At 41.3% G+C, this 19,613-nt stretch overlaps 1 protein-coding gene across 1 annotated transcript in view; it reads left to right on the forward strand.

The window, feature by feature from the left end:
* Nucleotides 1–973: 973 nt before the first annotated feature.
* The window catches only part of Ints4 (integrator complex subunit 4), a 61,916-nt gene continuing 43,276 nt past the window's right edge, over nucleotides 974–19,613 (forward strand). Inside the window, exons 1-8 of the mRNA XM_031387422.1 lie at nucleotides 974–1,163; nucleotides 5,448–5,642; nucleotides 7,819–7,936; nucleotides 10,305–10,411; nucleotides 15,051–15,236; nucleotides 16,405–16,455; nucleotides 17,586–17,674; nucleotides 18,198–18,318. Of these exons, the coding sequence (XP_031243282.1) occupies nucleotides 1,110–1,163; nucleotides 5,448–5,642; nucleotides 7,819–7,936; nucleotides 10,305–10,411; nucleotides 15,051–15,236; nucleotides 16,405–16,455; nucleotides 17,586–17,674; nucleotides 18,198–18,318 (921 nt within the window). The 5' untranslated portion in view covers nucleotides 974–1,109. The remainder of the gene's footprint in view (nucleotides 1,164–5,447; nucleotides 5,643–7,818; nucleotides 7,937–10,304; nucleotides 10,412–15,050; nucleotides 15,237–16,404; nucleotides 16,456–17,585; nucleotides 17,675–18,197; nucleotides 18,319–19,613) is intronic.

Here is a 19,613-nt window from a genome sequence, read left to right on the forward strand (position 1 = left end):
TGAGCTGTAAAAGGTAAATAATAGGTTTCAGAAAGCCTTGTTTTTTCAAGTTAAATCAGCCTGGTTCTCAGAAGGTCTTTGTAGTCTTTCTTTGGAAAACAGTCTACATAATAGGAACATAAATCTCACTTTGCCTAAAAAAAAATACAAGTACAAATATCAAGACTCTGGAAATAAGACCTTCTGAGAACCAGGCTGATTTAACTTGAAAAAACAAGGCTTTCTGAAACCTATCAACTACAATGAAGTTATAAACCTGTAACTGAGTTTATGTGAAATGCTAATCATAATAAATTTCCCCTTTATGAAAATTGCTTGCTTGCAAAAGTCATAAATGTAAGAATTCCAACTTAGATGAATTCCTATGTAAGAATTCTGACTTAGATGACACCTCATCCTCCTACTAAGGGGGGCTGTAATGGTAACATTTTTGCCTTTCAATATCTCAATGTTGGCTCCTGGTTTTTGACACCACAACACATGGCTTCATCCTCAGTCTCAAGATTCTTTTTCACTGTTTCCCAACTATCAGAGGAAGCATTAGTCTCTTCGCCAGAGATGCCACACTGAGGGTTCAGACTTGGCTCCCGGGTGGACCACCAGTATTCTTAAATCTTCAGACTTGCAGAGTAGTACCATTCAGAAAAATGATCTTAAACCTTTCATTAATTCAACAGGAAGATCTTTGGCTTTTTTTTTCTTCTTCTCTCTCTCTTTCTTTTCTTCTTCTTATTGATGGGTAACTTTTGAGTTACTGGAACAAAGGAAAACGAACTTCGGAAAGGAGCTAGAACTAAGGAAACACTCGCCCTAAGATTCTAGCAGGGAACCTCCAAGGCACCCCGAGAACACAGCTCCGCATTTTGCCTCCGGCTCTTAACAGCCCCGCCTCAAGCTTTTACTCCACCCAGCTTTTCTGGACGAGCTCAAATTTCCGTCTTCCAACAGAGGCGACAGCCAATCGGCTCACTGGGCAGTCAAGCTTCGGGAAACGGCCTCTCTATCCAGCAACCCCACTGCATTGTGGGATTGCGGCGGAGTCGGTGCTGTTGGAAGGTTTTCCTCCGCGTTCTCGGCGAGTACAGAAGCCGAGAAGGTTCGGTGCAGCCATGGCGGCGCACCTGAAAAAGCGGGTGTATGAGGAGTTCACTAAAGTGGTTCAGGTAAGCTCTGGCAGAAAAAGTTATGGACCGGCCTGCGCGGAATGGTTGTCCGCACCCAGGCTGTTTTCCAAGTAGGCGCCTAAGCTCGTGTGTAGCCGGTTTAAGTTTAGGTTCCTAGGCTGGACGTCAGGCAGGGGGCGTGTTAAGTCGAGGCCGCAGTTCTCATGTGTATTCTGACTTTGGTTTTTGTTATTTGTTTGTTTGGTTTGTTTTGCTTTTAAAGTTCTGGGAATAGAATTTAGGGTCTTAAGCATGCTAAGTTATCACTCTACACCAAAGCTACACTCCCAGCCCACTTGAAAAAGACAAAACAAAACAAAAATCATTAGGGCAAACAAAGTGCTGTATAGTTTTAAAAACTGTCAGGTATCTTATTTTAGTGTCTCACAACGCGGTTGTGCCAGACCGTGTTACATCTGTACATTTGCATCCTCCTGTTTTCAGTTGGGAACAGGGGCTCCTCCTAACTCCTGTACCCCTCCCTAACTTTCAGAGACAGGCTGTATGCAAAGCCCAGGGGGCTGACACAGGACTGCAATTCCATCATCCTCCCTCGGAGGCTTTTAAAGGTGGACCTAGCCTCTGTCAGAACTGTCAGTGTGCTCGATAGTATCTCTGTAGAAGAGATATATTCTGCTTCTTAAGTTTTCATATGTATACACAGATACATACAAAGTATGAATCTTGAGGAATACTTAAATTTTTTATTTTTTGTAGTAGGGGAGATTGAACCTAGGGCCTCATGCATGCCGAGGCATGAGCTGTTACAGACCCAACTCACTCAGGGAGTTATGTTCATAGGTTGGTGCAAGATGTGCATTTTGACCAGGCCCCGGTTTATGCCAGTGGGTCGACAACATTCTTAGGTATTTAGCCAGAGTGGTCCCATTTAGGAAAAAAAAATATTTTTTTAAAGACAGGGTCTCACTCTGTAGAGCAGGCCGATCTTGAACTCAAAATCAGCCCTCTTTTTCATCCTGAGTGCAGGGATTAAAGGCATACATCTCCATGCCCAGTGGAAAGTGATTCTTGGTGTTTGTTTGTTTGTTTCGAGACAGGGTTTCTCTGTGTAGCTGTCCTGGAATTCACTCTATAGACCAGGCTGTCCTCGAACTCAGAAATCCGCCTGCCTCTGCCTCCCAAGTGCTGGGATTAAAGGTGTGCGCCACCACTGCCCGGTGGAAAATGATTCTTAAACCTTCCATTCATTCATTAATTCAACAGGAATATTTTAAATTTTTAAAAATATTTTCAAATACTTGAGTGATTTCTGTGTACCATGTGTGGTAGGAAGTCTGGCTCTCAGAACCCCTACGTGCCTTTTGGGAGCACATAGTCTAACTGGAGAGCCAAGGCACTGTCTCTGTGATTGTCACAAAAAGAGCTACACTGGCCAGTCAGTGTTCTTTCATTCTCCTTAGTATTTTCTCCTTTTCCTAAAACCAACCTCTAACTTTCAGTGATCTAGTATTTTTTCCCAGTCTGTCCTTTCTGCTTTCTTCGCATATTTGCTTATAGGCTGTAGGTAAATTAGCTTTCTCTTTATTCTTTTTCTTACAAAAGCTTAAAACCTTTGTTCTTTATGTTATATGCATGAGTGTTCTGTCTGCATGTATGTCAGTGTACCACGTGTGCAGTGCCAGAACTGGGCATCAGATCCCCTAGAACTGGAATTACAGCCGGTTGTGAGTTACCATGTGGATGCTGGGAATTGAACCTGGGTCCTCTGAAAGAGCAAGAATTTGCTTTTAACCCCTGAGTCATTCTGCAGGTCCAGCTTTAAAACAAAACAAAACAAAACAAAAACCAAGGTCTCAGCTGAGGTGACCCACCATAGAGAGGTGGGGAGTGGTGGTGGTGGTGGAGTTGGCACATGCCTTTAATTCCATCACTTTGGGGGCAGAGACAGGTGGATTTCTGTGAGTTTGAGGCAAGCTCCATGGCAGCAAGGGCTACACAGAGAAACCTTGTCTCGGGGAAAAACAAAACAAAATAAATAAGACAAGGTCTCATATAGTCCAGGTGCCGAAAACTTGCAATGTAGCTGAGGTTGAATTTTAAAACTCCTGCCTCCACTTCCTGGTTTATGCTGGGGATTGAACCTAGGGACTTGAGCATGTTAAACAAGTACTCTACAAACTGAGCTACCTTCCCAACAGCCCACATGTAATAACCCTGACTGAGCATTGGCTTTAATATTTTATTGTTCCTTTTTTGTGTGTGAATGTAGTCCTGAACTTTTTGAATGAGTCAAGGGTCAGAAAGCTTTTCTAGCTTTTTAGAGCTCCTGTATCTGTGGTTTCCTTTCTGGGATTTTCTAGTTCTATATTCCCTCCCTTCCTCCCTCTTCCTTCCCTTCCCTCGCCCCTTTTCTTCATTAAAGATATATATACATATATATTTATATATGTGTATATATTAAGCTGTAATATTACACATATATATATTAAAGATTTATTTATTTTATATATATGAACACACATTGTAACTGTACAGATAGTTGTGAGCCTTCATCTGGTTGTTGGGAATTGACTTTTAGGACCTCTGCCTGCTCGCTCAGTCCCTGCTTGCTCTGGCCCAAAGATTTATTATTATAAATAAGTATACTGTAGCTGTCTTCAGATGCACCAGAAGAGGGCATCAGATCTCATAATGGATGATTGTGAGCCACCATGTGGTTGCTGGAATTTGAACTCGGGACCTTCAGAGCAGTCGGTGCTCTTACCTGCTGAGCCATCTTACCAGCCCCAAGATATATTTTTATTTGTGTGTATGTCTGTGTGAATGTATTTCATGTGTTGGCATTCCTGTGAAGGCTAGAAGAAGGTGTCCGTTCACTGGAGTTGGAGTTGAACGTATTTGCGAGCCACCTGACTTGAGTGCTGGGGACTGAATGTGGGTTCTGTGAGTAAGCGGCAGGTGCTTTATTGCTAAACCTATTCCTCTCCCCCTTTTTTTCTATTGTAGGTAGATTAAGCTTGGCAGCTTTACACAGTTTGTTTGGTTTGCTTTATTTAAGGTAGAGGCATTCAGAGCATTCGTATTTTACATAGTGTCACTTCTTTCTCCCTGCATTCCTTTTCTAGCATTCCATGTTTCATAAGGAGGTGAACTTCTGTTGTTGTCTATTTTATACAAAATGCTTTTGCTTTAAGGCCTGGTTGAAAGTTCAGCAGGCTCCTGCTGCATTCATCTACTGTGTGTGCTCAAGTACTTGATCCCATTGCCCAGTGCTGCTGTCCCTGCCAGTGTCTTTATGTCTCTGCCAGTGTGTGTTCCTCGATGGCAGAAATAACAAGGCCTGGCTCCATAAAACGTTACTGGCAATAGAAGAGATTGCTCCCTTCTTTACACATCCCCTCTAGGGAGAAATCATTCCTCACTCTTGAGCCAGCTGCAGTCCAAGTAAATTTGTGTTTTAGAGCCTCCTGCTTCTGCCTCTTGAGTGCTGGGGTTGGTTACAGGTGTGTACCTCCAGTCATTGGAAAAACTAATTTTTTAATTTTGTATTTTAAATTTTGTATGGATAGTTATGATAGAGTGATAAAATGAAATCTTTGCAGTCCTGGTGGGTTTTTTTGTTATAAAGATGAGGAGGGGCGGGAACTGACATGTGTTTCGTGCTTATCACATGTACAGGAAAGACAGGGTACTTTAGGTTTCTCACACATCCCCTGGGAGCAGTATTGGAATGCCCTTTTATAGATTCGAAGGCTTCACCTAGCTAAGCAGTGCACAATTCTTTTGGCTTCAGAGCCGCTTTTTTTCATGTTATATAATGCTCCTGACTATAATTATCCTGGTAGAGAAAATTTGAGGAAAATGATTGTTACCTACACTAAAATACTATCTTCGAGAGTAAAGAAAATTATTGAGTATGACATTTATCTTAGTTACAACTTTTTTTTCTCTATATCTGCCCACTGTGTCAGAACATAAGGAACCTATAGTGATAGGTTCCCTTCTATACAAATTTAAACATTTGTTTATTTTGTGCAAGTGTGTGTGTGTGTGTGTGTGTGTGTGTGTGTGTGTGTGTATTTAAGAGTTGGCTCTTTTTTCTACCATGTGGGTTCTGGGGGTGGAACTCAGCTCATAGTCATGCTTGGCAGCAAGCACTTTACTTACCCACTGAGCCATCTCATGTGCCTCATGATACTGTATTTCTTAAGTTCTATTAGCTAAGCACATGTGTTAGAAGGGAAAAATGATTTCCATCCAATGACCACATGTTAAATTTACAGACTCTGTTTTCACATCTTACTGTCTTTACTGTCTTACTAGCAACAGCAGGAGGAAATTGCAACTAAGAAGCTCCGATTAACAAAACCGAGTAAATCTGCTGCTCTCCACATAGATCTGTGTAAAGCCACCTCCCCTGCAGATGCTTTACAGTACCTGCTCCAGTTTGCCAGAAAGCCCGTAGAGGCAGAAAGTGTGGAGGGGGTAGTCAGGATTCTCTTGGAGCATTATTACAAGGTAAGAAGGCTGTGAGGACCTGGTGGGGTTTTTGTCAGAGCTGTAATGTGTCTGCAGAATGGGTTAACGTTGCAGAAGCAGGAAGGTGTTGATTCATATGCTAGAGACTGGATACCAAGATTAAAATGAGGTAAATGCTGTCCTCAGGAGCTTGCAGGGAGTAAGAGGAGACAGGCATGAAAATCAGTTGCTTAAGGTACTGTGAGTGAAGTGAGAACACAGAGGAAGACTTAGTATCAGCCATGTCTCTCTGGTTTGTTCAACTCTGGAGTGTAGTGCCTATCATCCTGCTGTTCCTGGTTTAATTTAAGACCCTCATGCCTACTGTGATAGTCCTCTTAGTTTGTTTTTAAAGCAAAGTGGCATTTTTCCTTTTTATAGAATGTCTTGCTGTGTAGCCCAGGGTGGCAGCATATCCCCTAGAGCTGGAATTACAAATGGTTGTGACCTGCAGTCTAGGTGTTGGTAATCAAGCCCAGGTCTTCTGAAAGAGCAACAAGTGCTCTGAACTGCCTAGCCATCTCTCTAGCTCCAATTTATATTCATTTTTGTAATGAGTTTGCCTTTATATTAGCTCTGGCTGGCTTTGACCTCTTTCTCTTTCTTTGTACATATAATACATTAAGATTAATTTTACAGAAAATGATGATTCCAATGTAATGTATATGCTAAATAGCATACAATGCAGGATTTTAGGTCTTCTGACCAGATCTGTTTTCCTTTCCCTTGCTTTAGGCCTGCCTGGTTGTATCTGGTGCTTCTGTAGAAACTAAATGAGCTGGTGGTAATGCATGCCTATCACCCCAGAGCTGGGAAAGATGAGGCAGGGGGATTGAGAGATTGTAGCCAGCACGAGCTGCATAGTGAGCTTCAGGCCATCTTGGACTACAGAAGCAGGCCCTGTCTCTGGAAACAAAAAACCAAGCCAGGGAGGTTGGCTCAGTCAGATGAAGGTGCTTGCTGTGTAAAGCTGACTTCCTGAATTTAATTCCCAGAACCCATATAAAGAAGCTGGATGCTGGCCAGGCAGTGGTAGTGCATGCTTTTAATCCCAGCATTTAGGAGGCAGGAAAGCAGATCACTGAGTTTGAGAGTTTGTGGTCAGTCTAGGACAGCTATGCAGAGAAACCCTGTCTTGAAAAACGGATTGGGGGTGGGGGGAGAGGGGGAGAGAGAGAGAGAGGGAGAGGGAGAGAGATTGGATACTGTGGCATATTGGTAATTCCAGCATTCCTATGGAGAGAAAGGAAGCAAAAGCAGAAGAATCTCCTGGAAGTTTGTGTGGCACATGTATACGCGCGCGCACATACACACACACTAAATGGAAAATAAAAAATAAAACCACAACCAAAAATATAGGTGAGGTGGGGGGGTCTCATTTGGATGGCAGTTGATATTTCCAACCAAATTTAAATACTTTTGTCCTTGGTATAGAAGGTTACCTAATGTCAACCCTGACAAGACCCTCCCTACCCCATCCAATTTCATTTATTCTCATTGAACATCTTTTCAATGCTGGATATTGTGCCATGGACTTAACTATACTGTAGGATAAAGAAAAGGACTTAGTTTTTTTCTTGGGGAGACATTTCTTATCATAGCAATCTTAGAGATTAACCTACTCTACACTAAAATGGCCAGGCATCTCATCTCCCCTTCTCCCTCGAAGCTAGAGCCCAGGTACATGATCTGGCCTCAGTCAGTTGCACTTGTATGTCCCAGCCTTCTACTCAGGATCTGCTGGTCCACAAGAGTGTCAATGAAGGGTTCTTTCCAGTGACTGCCCTAGCTCCCACTCTGCATCCATTCCAAGATCAGTGGTTCCAGCAGTGATTCTGGGTGTCCAGCATCAGTCATGTTGCTGGGGAAAATGGCTATGACATCCAGCATTGACTGAGTAGTGGAGATAAGATACTTTTAGTGTCAAATGCACATTTTTTTAGTTTTAGAAGTTAACTACTTCAAGAAGACATAAAAATTTCATTTGCAGTATTGAGTATAGCATTAATGGAGCAAGGCTGTCTCTTGAGGTGTATGAGGTTAATTTTTCAGAAATGAAGCTCTGGAATAGTTGGATCTTTGGATATCCTTTGTGATGTCAGTTTCCTGTGTCCTGTGTGTCTGATAGCTGAGAATAGAGCATCGAGTGACAGTAGTTTTTTGGTTTTTTTTCTAGGAAAATGATCCATCTGTGAGACTGAAAATTGCATCACTGTTGGGATTATTATCAAAGACTGCAGGGTTCTCTCCAGACTGCATAATGGATGACGCCATTAACATCCTACAGAATGAAAGTAAGCTGCAACAAAGAGCTATATAGTCAGAGCACAAATCTTTAGTTCTTATGTACAGAATTTACAATGAAGTTTGGTGTTAGTTGGCATAAAAAGAACATTTTTTTTTACAAGCTAGAGTCTTACTCTAGCCCAGGCTGTCCTGCAACTTACTAGGTACCCAGGATGACCTAAAACTTGAAACTGCCTGTCTGAGTCTCCTGGGGTTATGTGCATAAGCCTCATGTCTTCTTCTTAAGATGGAATTTGAAGATGGTTTAATCAAGACATATACATGTATTTATTTTAAGGATAAAAAATATTTTTATGGTCTAGGGATATGGCTCAGTTGGTAAGCATGGATAAGAATGCTTATCTGGCCTAGCATTCATGGAGCTGTGGGTTTAGTCTCCGTCTCTGCATAAACTGGACAGGTCATACATAGCTCAGTTGAAGTGTGCTTACCTAGAATGAAGTCCTAGGTTTGAAACCCTTCCTCCCCCCATCACTACATAAAGTGCACATGGTGGCTCACAATGTAATCTTAGCACTTGGAGATAGAGGTAGGAGACTCAAAAGTTTAGGGCCATCCTTGCCTACATAGGGAATTAAAAGTCAGACCTTAAGGTTCTTGTCTCTGTCTATAGCTTTATTTTAATAGCTGTTGTTGTGACCTTAAAAAGTGCTGTGTATTTATCACAGCTTATTTAACATAGATATTAATTTCCTTTTAAAAAATAATTCCAAAAGCCAGGCAGTGGTGGCACATGCCTTTAATCCCAGATCTTGGGAGGCAGAGGCAGATGGATTTCTGAGTTTGATGCCAGCCTGGTCTACAGAGTGAGTTCCAGGACAGCCAGGGCTACACAGAGAAACCCTGTCTTGAAAAAAAAAATTCCAAGTATTTTTTTGTTTTGGTTTGACTTTTTGGTACTTTTGAGACATGGTCTCACTATGTGTAGGTCTGGTTGGAATTCACTGTATAGATCAGGTGAGCCTCACAATTCACAGAGATCTGCCTGCCTCCTTCTTGAAGTCTTGAGGTTAAAGGTATGCATCTCCAAGTATATTTTTAAAATATTATTTTATAGCTGGGCAATGGTGGTACACCACTTTTCATCCTAGCACTTAGGAGGCAGAGGCAGGCCATTCTCTGTGAGTGCAAAGCCAGCCTGGTCTACAGAGCAAGTTCTAGGGCAGCCAGGGCTACACAGAGAAATGGTGTCTTCAGAAATGAAAACAATAACAAAAAGTTTTATGTTTTTTTGTGTATGCATGTGTGTGTGTGTGTGTTGTTTGTTTGCTCAAGTTTTACTTTTGCTTTTCATGTTTTCTTATGAGACAATTCCTCTGTCTAGCCAGTAATTTCAGCTGATCCCAGATTTGTTTAATAGTCACTTGTCAAGAACCCATTTGATCATTGTGATGGGAAAGTGCATTCAATCAGAATTTCTAGAAGAGCCTTTATATAAAGATGATCTGGTTGAGAAGATTGACATAGGCCTTTTGTTTGGTTGGTTTTTGATTTGCCATTTATTAGGTATTTTGAGACAATGGCAGTGAATAGTAACTGAGAGGACAATTTCTAGGTAGTCAAGTTAGCCTGAGAGAGATGAATTAGAAGTGCAGGAGTTTGGAAAAAGTACTAGAAAAGACTTAAGAGTAGCCAGGTGTGGTGGCACACACCTGTAGTCCAGCACTGGAGATGGAGGCAGCAGGTTCAGAGTCCTGCATCACCTTTGGCTACCCTGAGAGTTCAGGGCTACATGAGACTTGTCTCAAAAGAAACATGGACAAGATTGAACATTTGAAGAGATGAGTTACAAAGGCAGGTTAGAGGCCGTGGGGAATGGTATGTCTGCATGTTTGGATTTTATTTGGAAGGTGTTTTTTTTTATCTTCATGTACCTTTTTCTTTCTTTCTTTCCTTCTTTCTTTCTTTCCTTCTTTTTTTTTTTTTTTTTTTTTTTGTTTGTTTCTCAAGAAAGGGTTTCTTGGTGGAACTCACTTTGTAACTCAGAGTTCCACCTACCTCTGCCTCCCAAGTCCTGGGTTTAAAGGTGTGCACCAGCACACTCAGCTCAGCGGACCATTTATTTGTTTGTTTGTTGACAGAGGCAATGTTTTCCTGCTTTAGTCGACTTCTGATTCACTAGCCACTGAGACTAAATGTATTTGAAGGACCTACTTTGTGCATAGGGCTATGCCCAATCCTGTCTTAAATTTCCAAAACCCAATTCTTTTGGAAATTTAGCTTTTAGTTGGGGGGACAAAAGATTAGACAGAAATAGGTAAGTGAGTAAATAAGAATCTACGTTCCTCCCCAAAGTAAATTAGTGTTGACAATGGTCTCTTGGAAGTTTATGATTCACCCTTTCCTCTTTTCTAGAGTCTCATCAAGTCCTAGCTCAACTGTTAGACACTTTGCTTGCAATTGGCAGTAAATTACCAGAAAATCAAGCTACCCAAGTGCGATTAGTTGATGTGGCCTGCAAGGTAAGAGGATGAATGGTTTTCATTTTGGAATAGAGAAGCTGTTGGATATTTGTGAATTCTCTGCCCTGTTTTTAGACAAAATCTCAAACATTCGATTTTACTAACTCAAGAGCCAGATGCAGGGTAAAAGCCTGCTAGCTCAGAGAGGCAGAGAAAGAACCCTACTGACCTTCCTCAGCTGAGACACCTGAGAAGGAGAAGGAAGCTCCCCTCCATGCCTGCTCAAAAACCTCTCAGACTTGATGTCCTCCCTTCTACCGCCTGGTGTCTCTCTATCCGTCCTCCTGACTTCCTTTTACTCTATTGGTTATTTCCTATGTTCACTCCCTGTCAACTGGTTGCTTGCTCCGCCTCCTGACCTGTGGTTGACTTTATTAATCCTGTTTACAATAAGCAGAAAGCTCTTGGATTAAAGGTGTGTGCTAGGCTGAGCCACACCACAACTAGAAACGGGTTTTCCCAGTGAACAACACAATCTTGGGGTCAGATACCCTGCAGCACTGCACAGTGTCATCCAAAGTGAGACCTTTAAGAACTCTCTGTGACAGTAAAAGCTGCTCTTTTAGTCCTTGGTGTTTGGAAACTAAGCTTAGTGCTGTAGTAATTCCTTAAAACAAACACATTTATGAGTTTATTTGGTGTAGGGGACAGGAAAGTCCTGACACATACAGGAAGTCAGAGGACCTGTTGCGGGTTGGCTTTTTCCTTCCATGTGTTTTGAGAGGTACTAAACCTGGCTGCCAGAGCCTTTACCACTGAGCTGACCTGCTGCCCCTATGTGATGATGATTCTGTGAGAAAGAGTAGCTTGTATTAAAGTAGTGAAAAGAAGGAAGATGTGAGATAGTAGATTTTGAGAATTATTTAGGAAGTAGTATGACATTGATTTTATTTATGTTTGTTTTTATTTTTTCTGATCCAGGCTTGCCTCACCCTTGCTATGTAGACCAGGCTGGCCTCACCCTTGCTATGTAGACCAGGCTGGCCTCACCCTTGCTATATAGACCAGGCTGGCCTCAGACTCACTGAGTTCCACTTGCCTTCGCCTCCCAAGGCATGTACCACCACACCAAACCTGTTTTTAGTTTTTGACAAACTACTACTGCTACCAGAGATGTGATTTGCTGACTCTATTAATGTGTGAAAATGGTGGCACTTTGTGGCCTAACAAAATACACAACAATTGGAGGCTGGCTTTCTTTTAACAAATTTGTATGTGGTGTGTAGGCGGTGGAGGGGGGTACATTTTCGAGTGCGTGCGCACGCGTGCGTGTGTGTGTGTGTGTGTGTGTGTGTGTGTGTGTGTGTGTGTGTGCCAGAGGTCAATGCCAGGTGTCTTTATTGCTCTCTACTTTATTTTGAGACAAGGTTCTGCCCATCTACACCCTACTCCACTGGGGTTACAGGCGCACTGGGCCTCCATGATGGGGGCCGTGCTGGGGGGCTGGAATCAAGTGTCCATGCTTGAGTAACCGTCACTACTCACTGAGCCATGGTCCCAGCCCCGCTTGGCAGTTCTTAATGATGATGGCTATGATGTGACCTGTGGGGGAAGGACATCATAAAATTATATTTGTTGCCTGGAGGGCATGACTCAGTATGCTAAGATTGAGTAATCTGTTGGTCATGTGTCACTGTTGCCTGGTTACCTTAATAGAGGCTAGAAGGCTTTAGTTCAGCTGAAACTCAAAGCATGTGTAGCAGGTGTGACGCATCTTCAGGGCTTGTTTCAGGTAGTAGTGTGGTTATGAAGATGCTGTTTCCATACTAAATACGAGTCACTTTAAAAACTAATAACTGATGGTCATCATCTGCCTCATATCTGGGTTTTATATTTTCTGTTCAGTGTCATATTTTTGTGGATGTTTTGAGCACTTATAAATGAGGCTTTGTGGAGACAGAAGAGTAGTGTTTAACATTTTAAAAAATATTATTACTCTGTGTGAGTGAGTGCGTGCGTGCGTGTGTGTGTGTGTGTGTGTGTGTGTGTGTGTGTGTGCGCGCGCGCGCGCGCGCATGCACGTGCAGAGGTCAAGATGACAACTTTGTGGCATTGAGTCTCTTTCCACCTTTATTGGGTCCCAAGGATTGAACTCAAGTTTCTTAGGCTTTCAAGGCAAACACCATTAACCTACTAAGTCGTCTCACAGTTTTCTTAGATAGTGTGCAGGCAAAGAATTAACTGAGGTAAAATGCTTGATGGAACATTTTTGGATTTTTTTTTCCTGCCTTGACATTAGAATCCAAGGGTTTAGGCATGGTAGGCAAGACTTCTAGTGAGTCACACGTTCAGACCCTGAGTGAGCCATTTTACAATGGGGATTCCCATGCTGAGAGCACAGCTTCTTGAAAAGGAGCTTTCTCATGAAATTTCCTTTGTCTCCTGCCCATGTAAACCTATGGTAGAAGGTAAGAGCCTGTGCAAAGCTAGGCAAGTGTTGTGCCACTGAGTTACTGCTATAGCTCTAACCCAGTTATTCTTTACTTATAAATTTGGGTATTGTTGAGTTAGAGCAGGAGGAGAGCATTGCATGATTTCTAAGAATGCAACTATGTTCCCACATTAGAGACAGAGTGACAGAGACATTGGACAGGGGCAGGAGGCAAGAAGGAGGGTGAAGGGAAGGTAGAACTGCATATTTAAATCAGTGATCTCATGCATAGAAACAAGCTTGACATTTGGACCTGAAGGAAGTAGAGAACTTGTTTTGGCAGTTGTGTGTGTGGCTGCTCCCTCCTGGAACTGTGTGTGTAACTTTTTACTGTCCTTACTGTTTTAAGTGATAGTAGCAATAGCCAATATTAATCCTATGGTTTAAAGCATACAAAGTTATTTTAAATATACTTTTATTTCTAAACTTAGCTTTTTTTGATAGCTCATAATGAAGACAGATGAGAAGTGTGCAGTTCTGAGAGCCAGACTTGACCAGACTTCATGGCTAGGTGTCAGACATTAGCTTTCTTCTTTCCTATATTTCATGGATGATTTAGAACTTACTATTCTTTCCTTTTTTTTTAAAAGACACTCTTGCCATGTATCCCTGGCGGCCCTGGTACTCATGTTGTCCAGGCTGGCCTCATTTATGTAATCCTCCTGACTTAGCCTCTGAGTGCTAGGAGTACCAGTATGTGCCCACATCCCAGGGTTTTTTTTGTTTTGTTTTGTTTTTTGCAGTTTTAACTATATTCTATAATTAATTTTATAATCTTTTTCATCTCTTCATTTTTTGTTGTGCTGTAGTATTTTAACATGAATCTCTTGGCATCATGTTGTACTTTACAAGGACTTCAGAGTATCTCTTAATCATAGATATGTTAAAGAATATTCAGGGTACAGCTGTTAGCAGGAATTCCTTAATAACATATGCATTTGTATTAAATTGCATTAATTGAACTAAATATAGCCTTGGTTTTGTTTTTGTTTTAGATTAAGATCCAGAAGACCCACATACTACATGTGGATAGTCTCAAGTTTCTTTCAATTTCTCTCTTTTGGGGGGCGGGTTGTTTTTTGAGACAGGGTTTCTCTATATAGCCCTAGCTGTCCTGGAACTCACTCTGTAGACCAGGCTGGCCTCAAACTCAGAAATCCGCCTGCCTCTTCCTCCCAAGTGCTGGGATTAAAGGCATGTGCCACCACTGCCCTGCTTCTTTCAATCTCTTAAGACTGTTTTTGCCTTTTGTTTTTTGTCTTTAAATGCCATTGAGTCACTTGCCTTGTGGAATAGTCCATCATCTGTCTGTTTTGATTGCTTCTGTCGGTGTCATGTGAGTATTAACAGTATCTTTAGGCCAGAAAGGGGGCTCACTGGGTAAAAGCACTTTTCCTGCAAGCTTGGTGACCTGAGTTCAATCCTCAGAACCCATATTGCAGAGAAAAACTAACTCCTGAATTCCACATATGTACTGTGACATGCATGTAACTAAATTCACACGTGCTCATCATACACAAACATATAATGGTAATAAATAAAATTAAAGAAAGACAGTATTGTCTTTACTTTCTGGCACACAATATCCCAAATTCTTCAACAGGATCTTTGTAGCCTTGCTGGACTAGAATTCTGCATGTAGACCAGGCTGGCCTCAGATTTACAGAGATATGCCTGACTCTGACTCCTGAGTGCTGGGCTTGAAGGTGTGTGCTACCATGCCATTTCTTTATCTGGTTCTTAGTTTATATATGTGTTTAATTTGTGAGAGTTCACTGAGCTGTAAACTTGAGTTTTTCATGTTTCTCTATGGCTATTAAAAGTTTCTTAAATTGGGTGTAAAGAGATGAGTAAACAATTAAGAGTGCATACCACTCTTGCAAAGAGCAGGAGTTTGATCCCTAATACCCATGTTGGGTAGCTGATAGCCACCTGTACCTCCAACCCCAGAGGATCTGACACTTTCCTCTGGACTCTTTGTGGGCACCATCACTCACATGTGCCCATGTGTGCATATATAATAAATAAGTTAATTAATTTAAAATAATTAAATGAAAAGCAATGCTTTGGGGAGGCAGATGAGTCCTTAGGCAGTGTGACACTACAGACCAGAGAATGAGAAGGGGCGGGGTGCTTTTTCCCCAGGTTTTTGTTTGTTTTTTAAGCTATCTTAATCATATTCTTTGGCTTTCTCTTTTCTTTTTATAGCACCTGACAGATACTTCTCATGGTGTAAGAAATAAGTGCCTGCAATTACTTGGCAATCTTGGTTCTTTGGAGAAAAGTGTCACAAAAGATACTGAAGGCATAACTGCCAGAGATGTCCAGAAGATTATCGGGGATTACTTCAGTGACCAAGATCCCCGTGTCAGAACAGCGGCCATAAAAGCCATGGTAAACATGATAAAAAGTAAAAGGGATTCTTTCTTTTTGCTTTGCTTTGCTTCCTTTCCCTTTTCTGAGATAGGGTCTGACTGTGTGTAGACCTTGAGTTTGGAGCAATCCTGCTTTAGCTCCATGCTTGGCTTATCTCTAAGATTGTGGGTTGAGCTACTTTCAATGTATTCTGAAATCCCCCAGTACACATCTTATTGGTGGTGGCCCTATAAAACTGAAGATATAGGTTGCTGTATGTAAAGTGTTGGAGTCCAGGAATTACCCCACAAGCCACACAGACACTGATCTCAATCAAACAGGGATAATTTATTGAACACACATCTCAGGACAGATCAATCAGTTGTGCAAGTCAGGCTCAGGAACTGAGGCTGAACCCCAAGCCAGAATGCAACAGAGCTTTTAAACCTTAAATCCACAAACATCTATACCAAGTTGTCTCACCAATCAGGATTTAGGGGACTTCCTTAGGAACATGTCTTTGTTGTACAATTATCTTGTTCCTCTTGGTTGGGTTATTCAGCTGTGGTGGGGCAACTTGTCTTATGCCAAGCAGGATGCCAGTTACCCAGGGAGGTCTTGGGAACTTAAACTTTATTTGACCACATATTCAGAATGGAAGTTTAGTTCAGAATGGCTCCGGTAATGTCAGAAAGGCAGTAGTTATTTAGGCCTTAATGTGCTTTTCTTTGGGCTCTGTTGGGAGCCTTTATCTCTGTCTCTGAAACAAGGATGCTATAATCTGTATTTTTTGGTAGGTGGTCTCTTTAGAAATGTACTTAAGAAGAGAAGTGTTTTTAGGGGGAAGTTTCAGTAATCATTTGTTCTTTGAGTTTTTTTTTTTCTTCTGGTGCTGAGAACTGAACCCAAGGCTTTGTAAATGATAGGCAAATATTCTACCATTGAATTGTATATCCAGCCTTCTTCTTTTTCTTTCTTACCATTATTCCATATTTTTCTAACTCTTTGAAATAGTGCATGGGTTAGAGTTATTAAATATCTTGAATGTTTATACAGAAAAGTCTTTGACCATGTCTTGTATTTAGACTGATTCTGGCTAAAGGTAACTATCTTCGTCTGATCTGATGTGATATACATGAGATGATGTGGAGATGTTAGAAATACTGACCTTCTTCACAAAGGCTTAAACTGTATTCTTATTATCTAGTTGCAGCTCCATGAAAGAGGACTGAAGTTACACCAAACGATTTATAATCAGGTACCTTAAAATCATTGTTATCCGGAAGGGGAGGAGCTTTGTGAATCTGGGAGGGTGCCACACTACTTCTTAGAATTTGAAATCTGGGAGCTTTAGCTGGCTAATAGTGGCCATATTTATTGGGATAGATGTGAAGCTATATCTGGAACATACTTTTGAGAGTGATGTGAGATATGTATGTAATTAATAGTACTAATGCAAGTAAAAATATTTGTAGTAAGATTTGTGCAACTCAGGATGCATGAGTGCTAATTACATGAAGAAACTGTGATTAGAATTAAGGGAAGTGGGCTGGGGATGTAACTGGATGGGAGAAAGCTTGCACAAGGTCCTGGGTTCAATTCCTAGTTCTGAAAAGTAGTAATAATTAGAGCAAGTTATAGTCTTGCTTATCTAGTCTTTGCTGGGTTATACTTGAAGTCAGTTCTGGCACCACACATGGTGAACTAGAATGTTTCTGGAGGGTGACCGAGACCATGGATCATATGAAGAGGTAGCACATGAATATAGTATTTAAAAAAAAGGCATAATGGAATTGTGGAAAGGCTGTTTGACAGCTTAATCAAATGCCTTTCAAGATGGTATTTTGATGTTTGTTTGATTGATTGTTTAAGACAGGGTTTCTTTGTGTAGCCCTGGTTGTCCTAGAACTAGTTCTGTAGACCAGACTGACCTCAAACCCACAGAGATCCACCAGCCTCTGCCTCCCAAGTTTTGGATTAAAGGTGTGTGCCATCGTGTCTGGCAGTCTCCATCTACCCTCACATCAGATTTTGTTATCTTACCATGAATGGTTTTACCTCTTGGTGGGTATAATTGGCCACGTCTCTGGGACTAATGTGTAAATACCTTTTTCGGTACTTTGGTAGAGTGCTCTGAATAGCTTTTCCAGGCTTGATGTTATTCTGCACAGCTGCTACACTCTGTGTAGCAGCTTCTGCTTTCCACATGGGATATGATGTTGCATAGTTAGAATATAGCCTGAAAAGCTTACAAATGCTAATTCAAATAGTTAAAAGCACTTAGAAGTATTTTGATTGACAACCTTATCTAGCTGTCCTATCTTCATTGTGAAAGTATTTGAAAATCACCTGTGAGAACACTGACTGATGTGTGCTCCTTCTTTGCAGGCCTGTAAATTGCTCTCTGATGACTACGAGCAGGTGCGCAGTGCTGCGGTCCAGCTTATCTGGGTTGTTAGCCAACTCTATCCTGAGAGGTCAGTAGGTGTCAGTCAACCTTCTCACTGCCAAGCCATTTCCCCCTCCTTCCACCATACAAAAAGCCATCTAGAAAAAAACATTGTTTGGGTATTTGGAAGGCAGTGTGAATTAAAGTGGGAGGATACAAGCTCTGATAATTAGACTGGAAATGAGCTCCGCTTTTTGTTGTTTGTGACACACACACACACACACACACACACACACACACACACACAGAGTTCTGTCTAGAGCTTGCTTTTGTGGGCTAGCACTCACTCTACCACTGAACTATAAGTCCATCCCCAAGTTCTTGGTTTTTTCATAAATCCGTGAACCTTTTGGCAGATTACCCTTATTCAAGACACTGAAAGTTTGCAGTGCAGCTGAAGTCACTGGATCCTTTTCCCTGGGTGATAAGTTAGCTCAAGAGTCCTCAGTCTAGGATTTCCTGCATACAGTTTGCATTGTTTGTCCTCAGGGTGCTCCACTTACAGCTCAGGTGCGTGTTTTGTCATATGTGGTTTCTCTCCTTTTATTTAGTATCGTTCCAATACCTTCTTCTAATGAAGAAATTCGTCTAGTTGATGATGCATTTGGAAAAATTTGCCACATGGTCAGTGATGGCTCCTGGGTGGTTCGTGTTCAAGCCGCAAAGCTATTGGTAAGTTATACTTTTTTTAATGAACATAATGCTTAGGTTGTTACAAACATTTTGAGAAACCTTAGATATGGTCAGGTATGCCTCATTTTTCGAAACCTATAATTTCTCCAATGGCTTGAGTCTGTACCCTCTCCTCCTTTTATATTATATGCTTTATTACTGTGTTTATTTACAAACAGGACTGACTTGAGTATGTCATTAATAAAGGCAAGCATCAGTCCAAGCTCTAAATCAAAGCAAGCATCAGCCCCTCAACTGTGACATCATACATATGTTCCTGCACAAAGGTTGGGGTGACCCCACCATGCATACTTTCCTGCTCGGAGGTTGGGGGTGGGGTGTCATGGAGAAGCACACAAGTGAATAGAAAAGGGTTAAACCCTTAACACTCAAGTTCAAGAGCAGTCAGTCTTCTACCATGTGGGAGCCAGGATTAACCTCAGAACTCCAGGCTTGGTAGCAAATGCCCTTACCCAGTGAGCCATCTCATTAGCCCATAAATTGTAGTTTTCTTGTCTATAAAATGAAGAATCTAGTACAAAAGTGAGAGTTTAAAAGGATTAAAGATTTCATATAAAAAGTGCATATGAGTAAGTATTTGTATGTATGCATATATGTATGTTTCTATAAGAAATTAGGCATAACTATATGTAAATATGTGCATATATGTATGCATATATATACATGACTAAAAAGCCTAGTTGACTAGAAATGTTATAAATAGTAACAACTATAATTACTAATGTTATTAGCAAGATTGGATTATTAGTCACTCTTGAATAATAATCAGATAATTACATAATTTGGAGCTGTGCGGACTTAAAGTCACTAAAGCAGGGCTTTACCTACAGTGGTTAAGGGATGTCTAATAGGCTAAAACTCAAGGTGAGAGGAGAAATCAGGTTCCTACTGTGAAATGACAAGGTGTTAGATGTCTGCGCTGCACAAAAAGTGAGAATTTTCCACTCTTCATTATAGCAGGACAGAAAAGTTCCACATGTAGGTTGTATTGGAAAAGTTAAGACCATTCAAGAGAAACTGGAATAATAATGATAACAATAACAACAACAACAACAACAACAACAACACAACTTCTCAAAGAGGTTAAAAAGTCCCCCGAACTGTGACTTCCAAGTAAGCGAATCCATGCTGCCATTAAGAATACAGTCACCAGCCGGGCAGTGGTGGCGCATGCCTTTCTTTAATCCTAGCACTTGGGAGTCACAGACAGGTCAATTTCTGAGTTCAAGGCCAGTCTGGTCTACAGAGTGAGTTCCAGGACAGTCAAGACTATA

This window comes from Mastomys coucha, unplaced genomic scaffold (assembly GCF_008632895.1).
Source record: "Mastomys coucha isolate ucsf_1 unplaced genomic scaffold, UCSF_Mcou_1 pScaffold21, whole genome shotgun sequence".
In the NCBI taxonomy this organism is placed as follows: domain Eukaryota; kingdom Metazoa; phylum Chordata; class Mammalia; order Rodentia; family Muridae; genus Mastomys; species Mastomys coucha.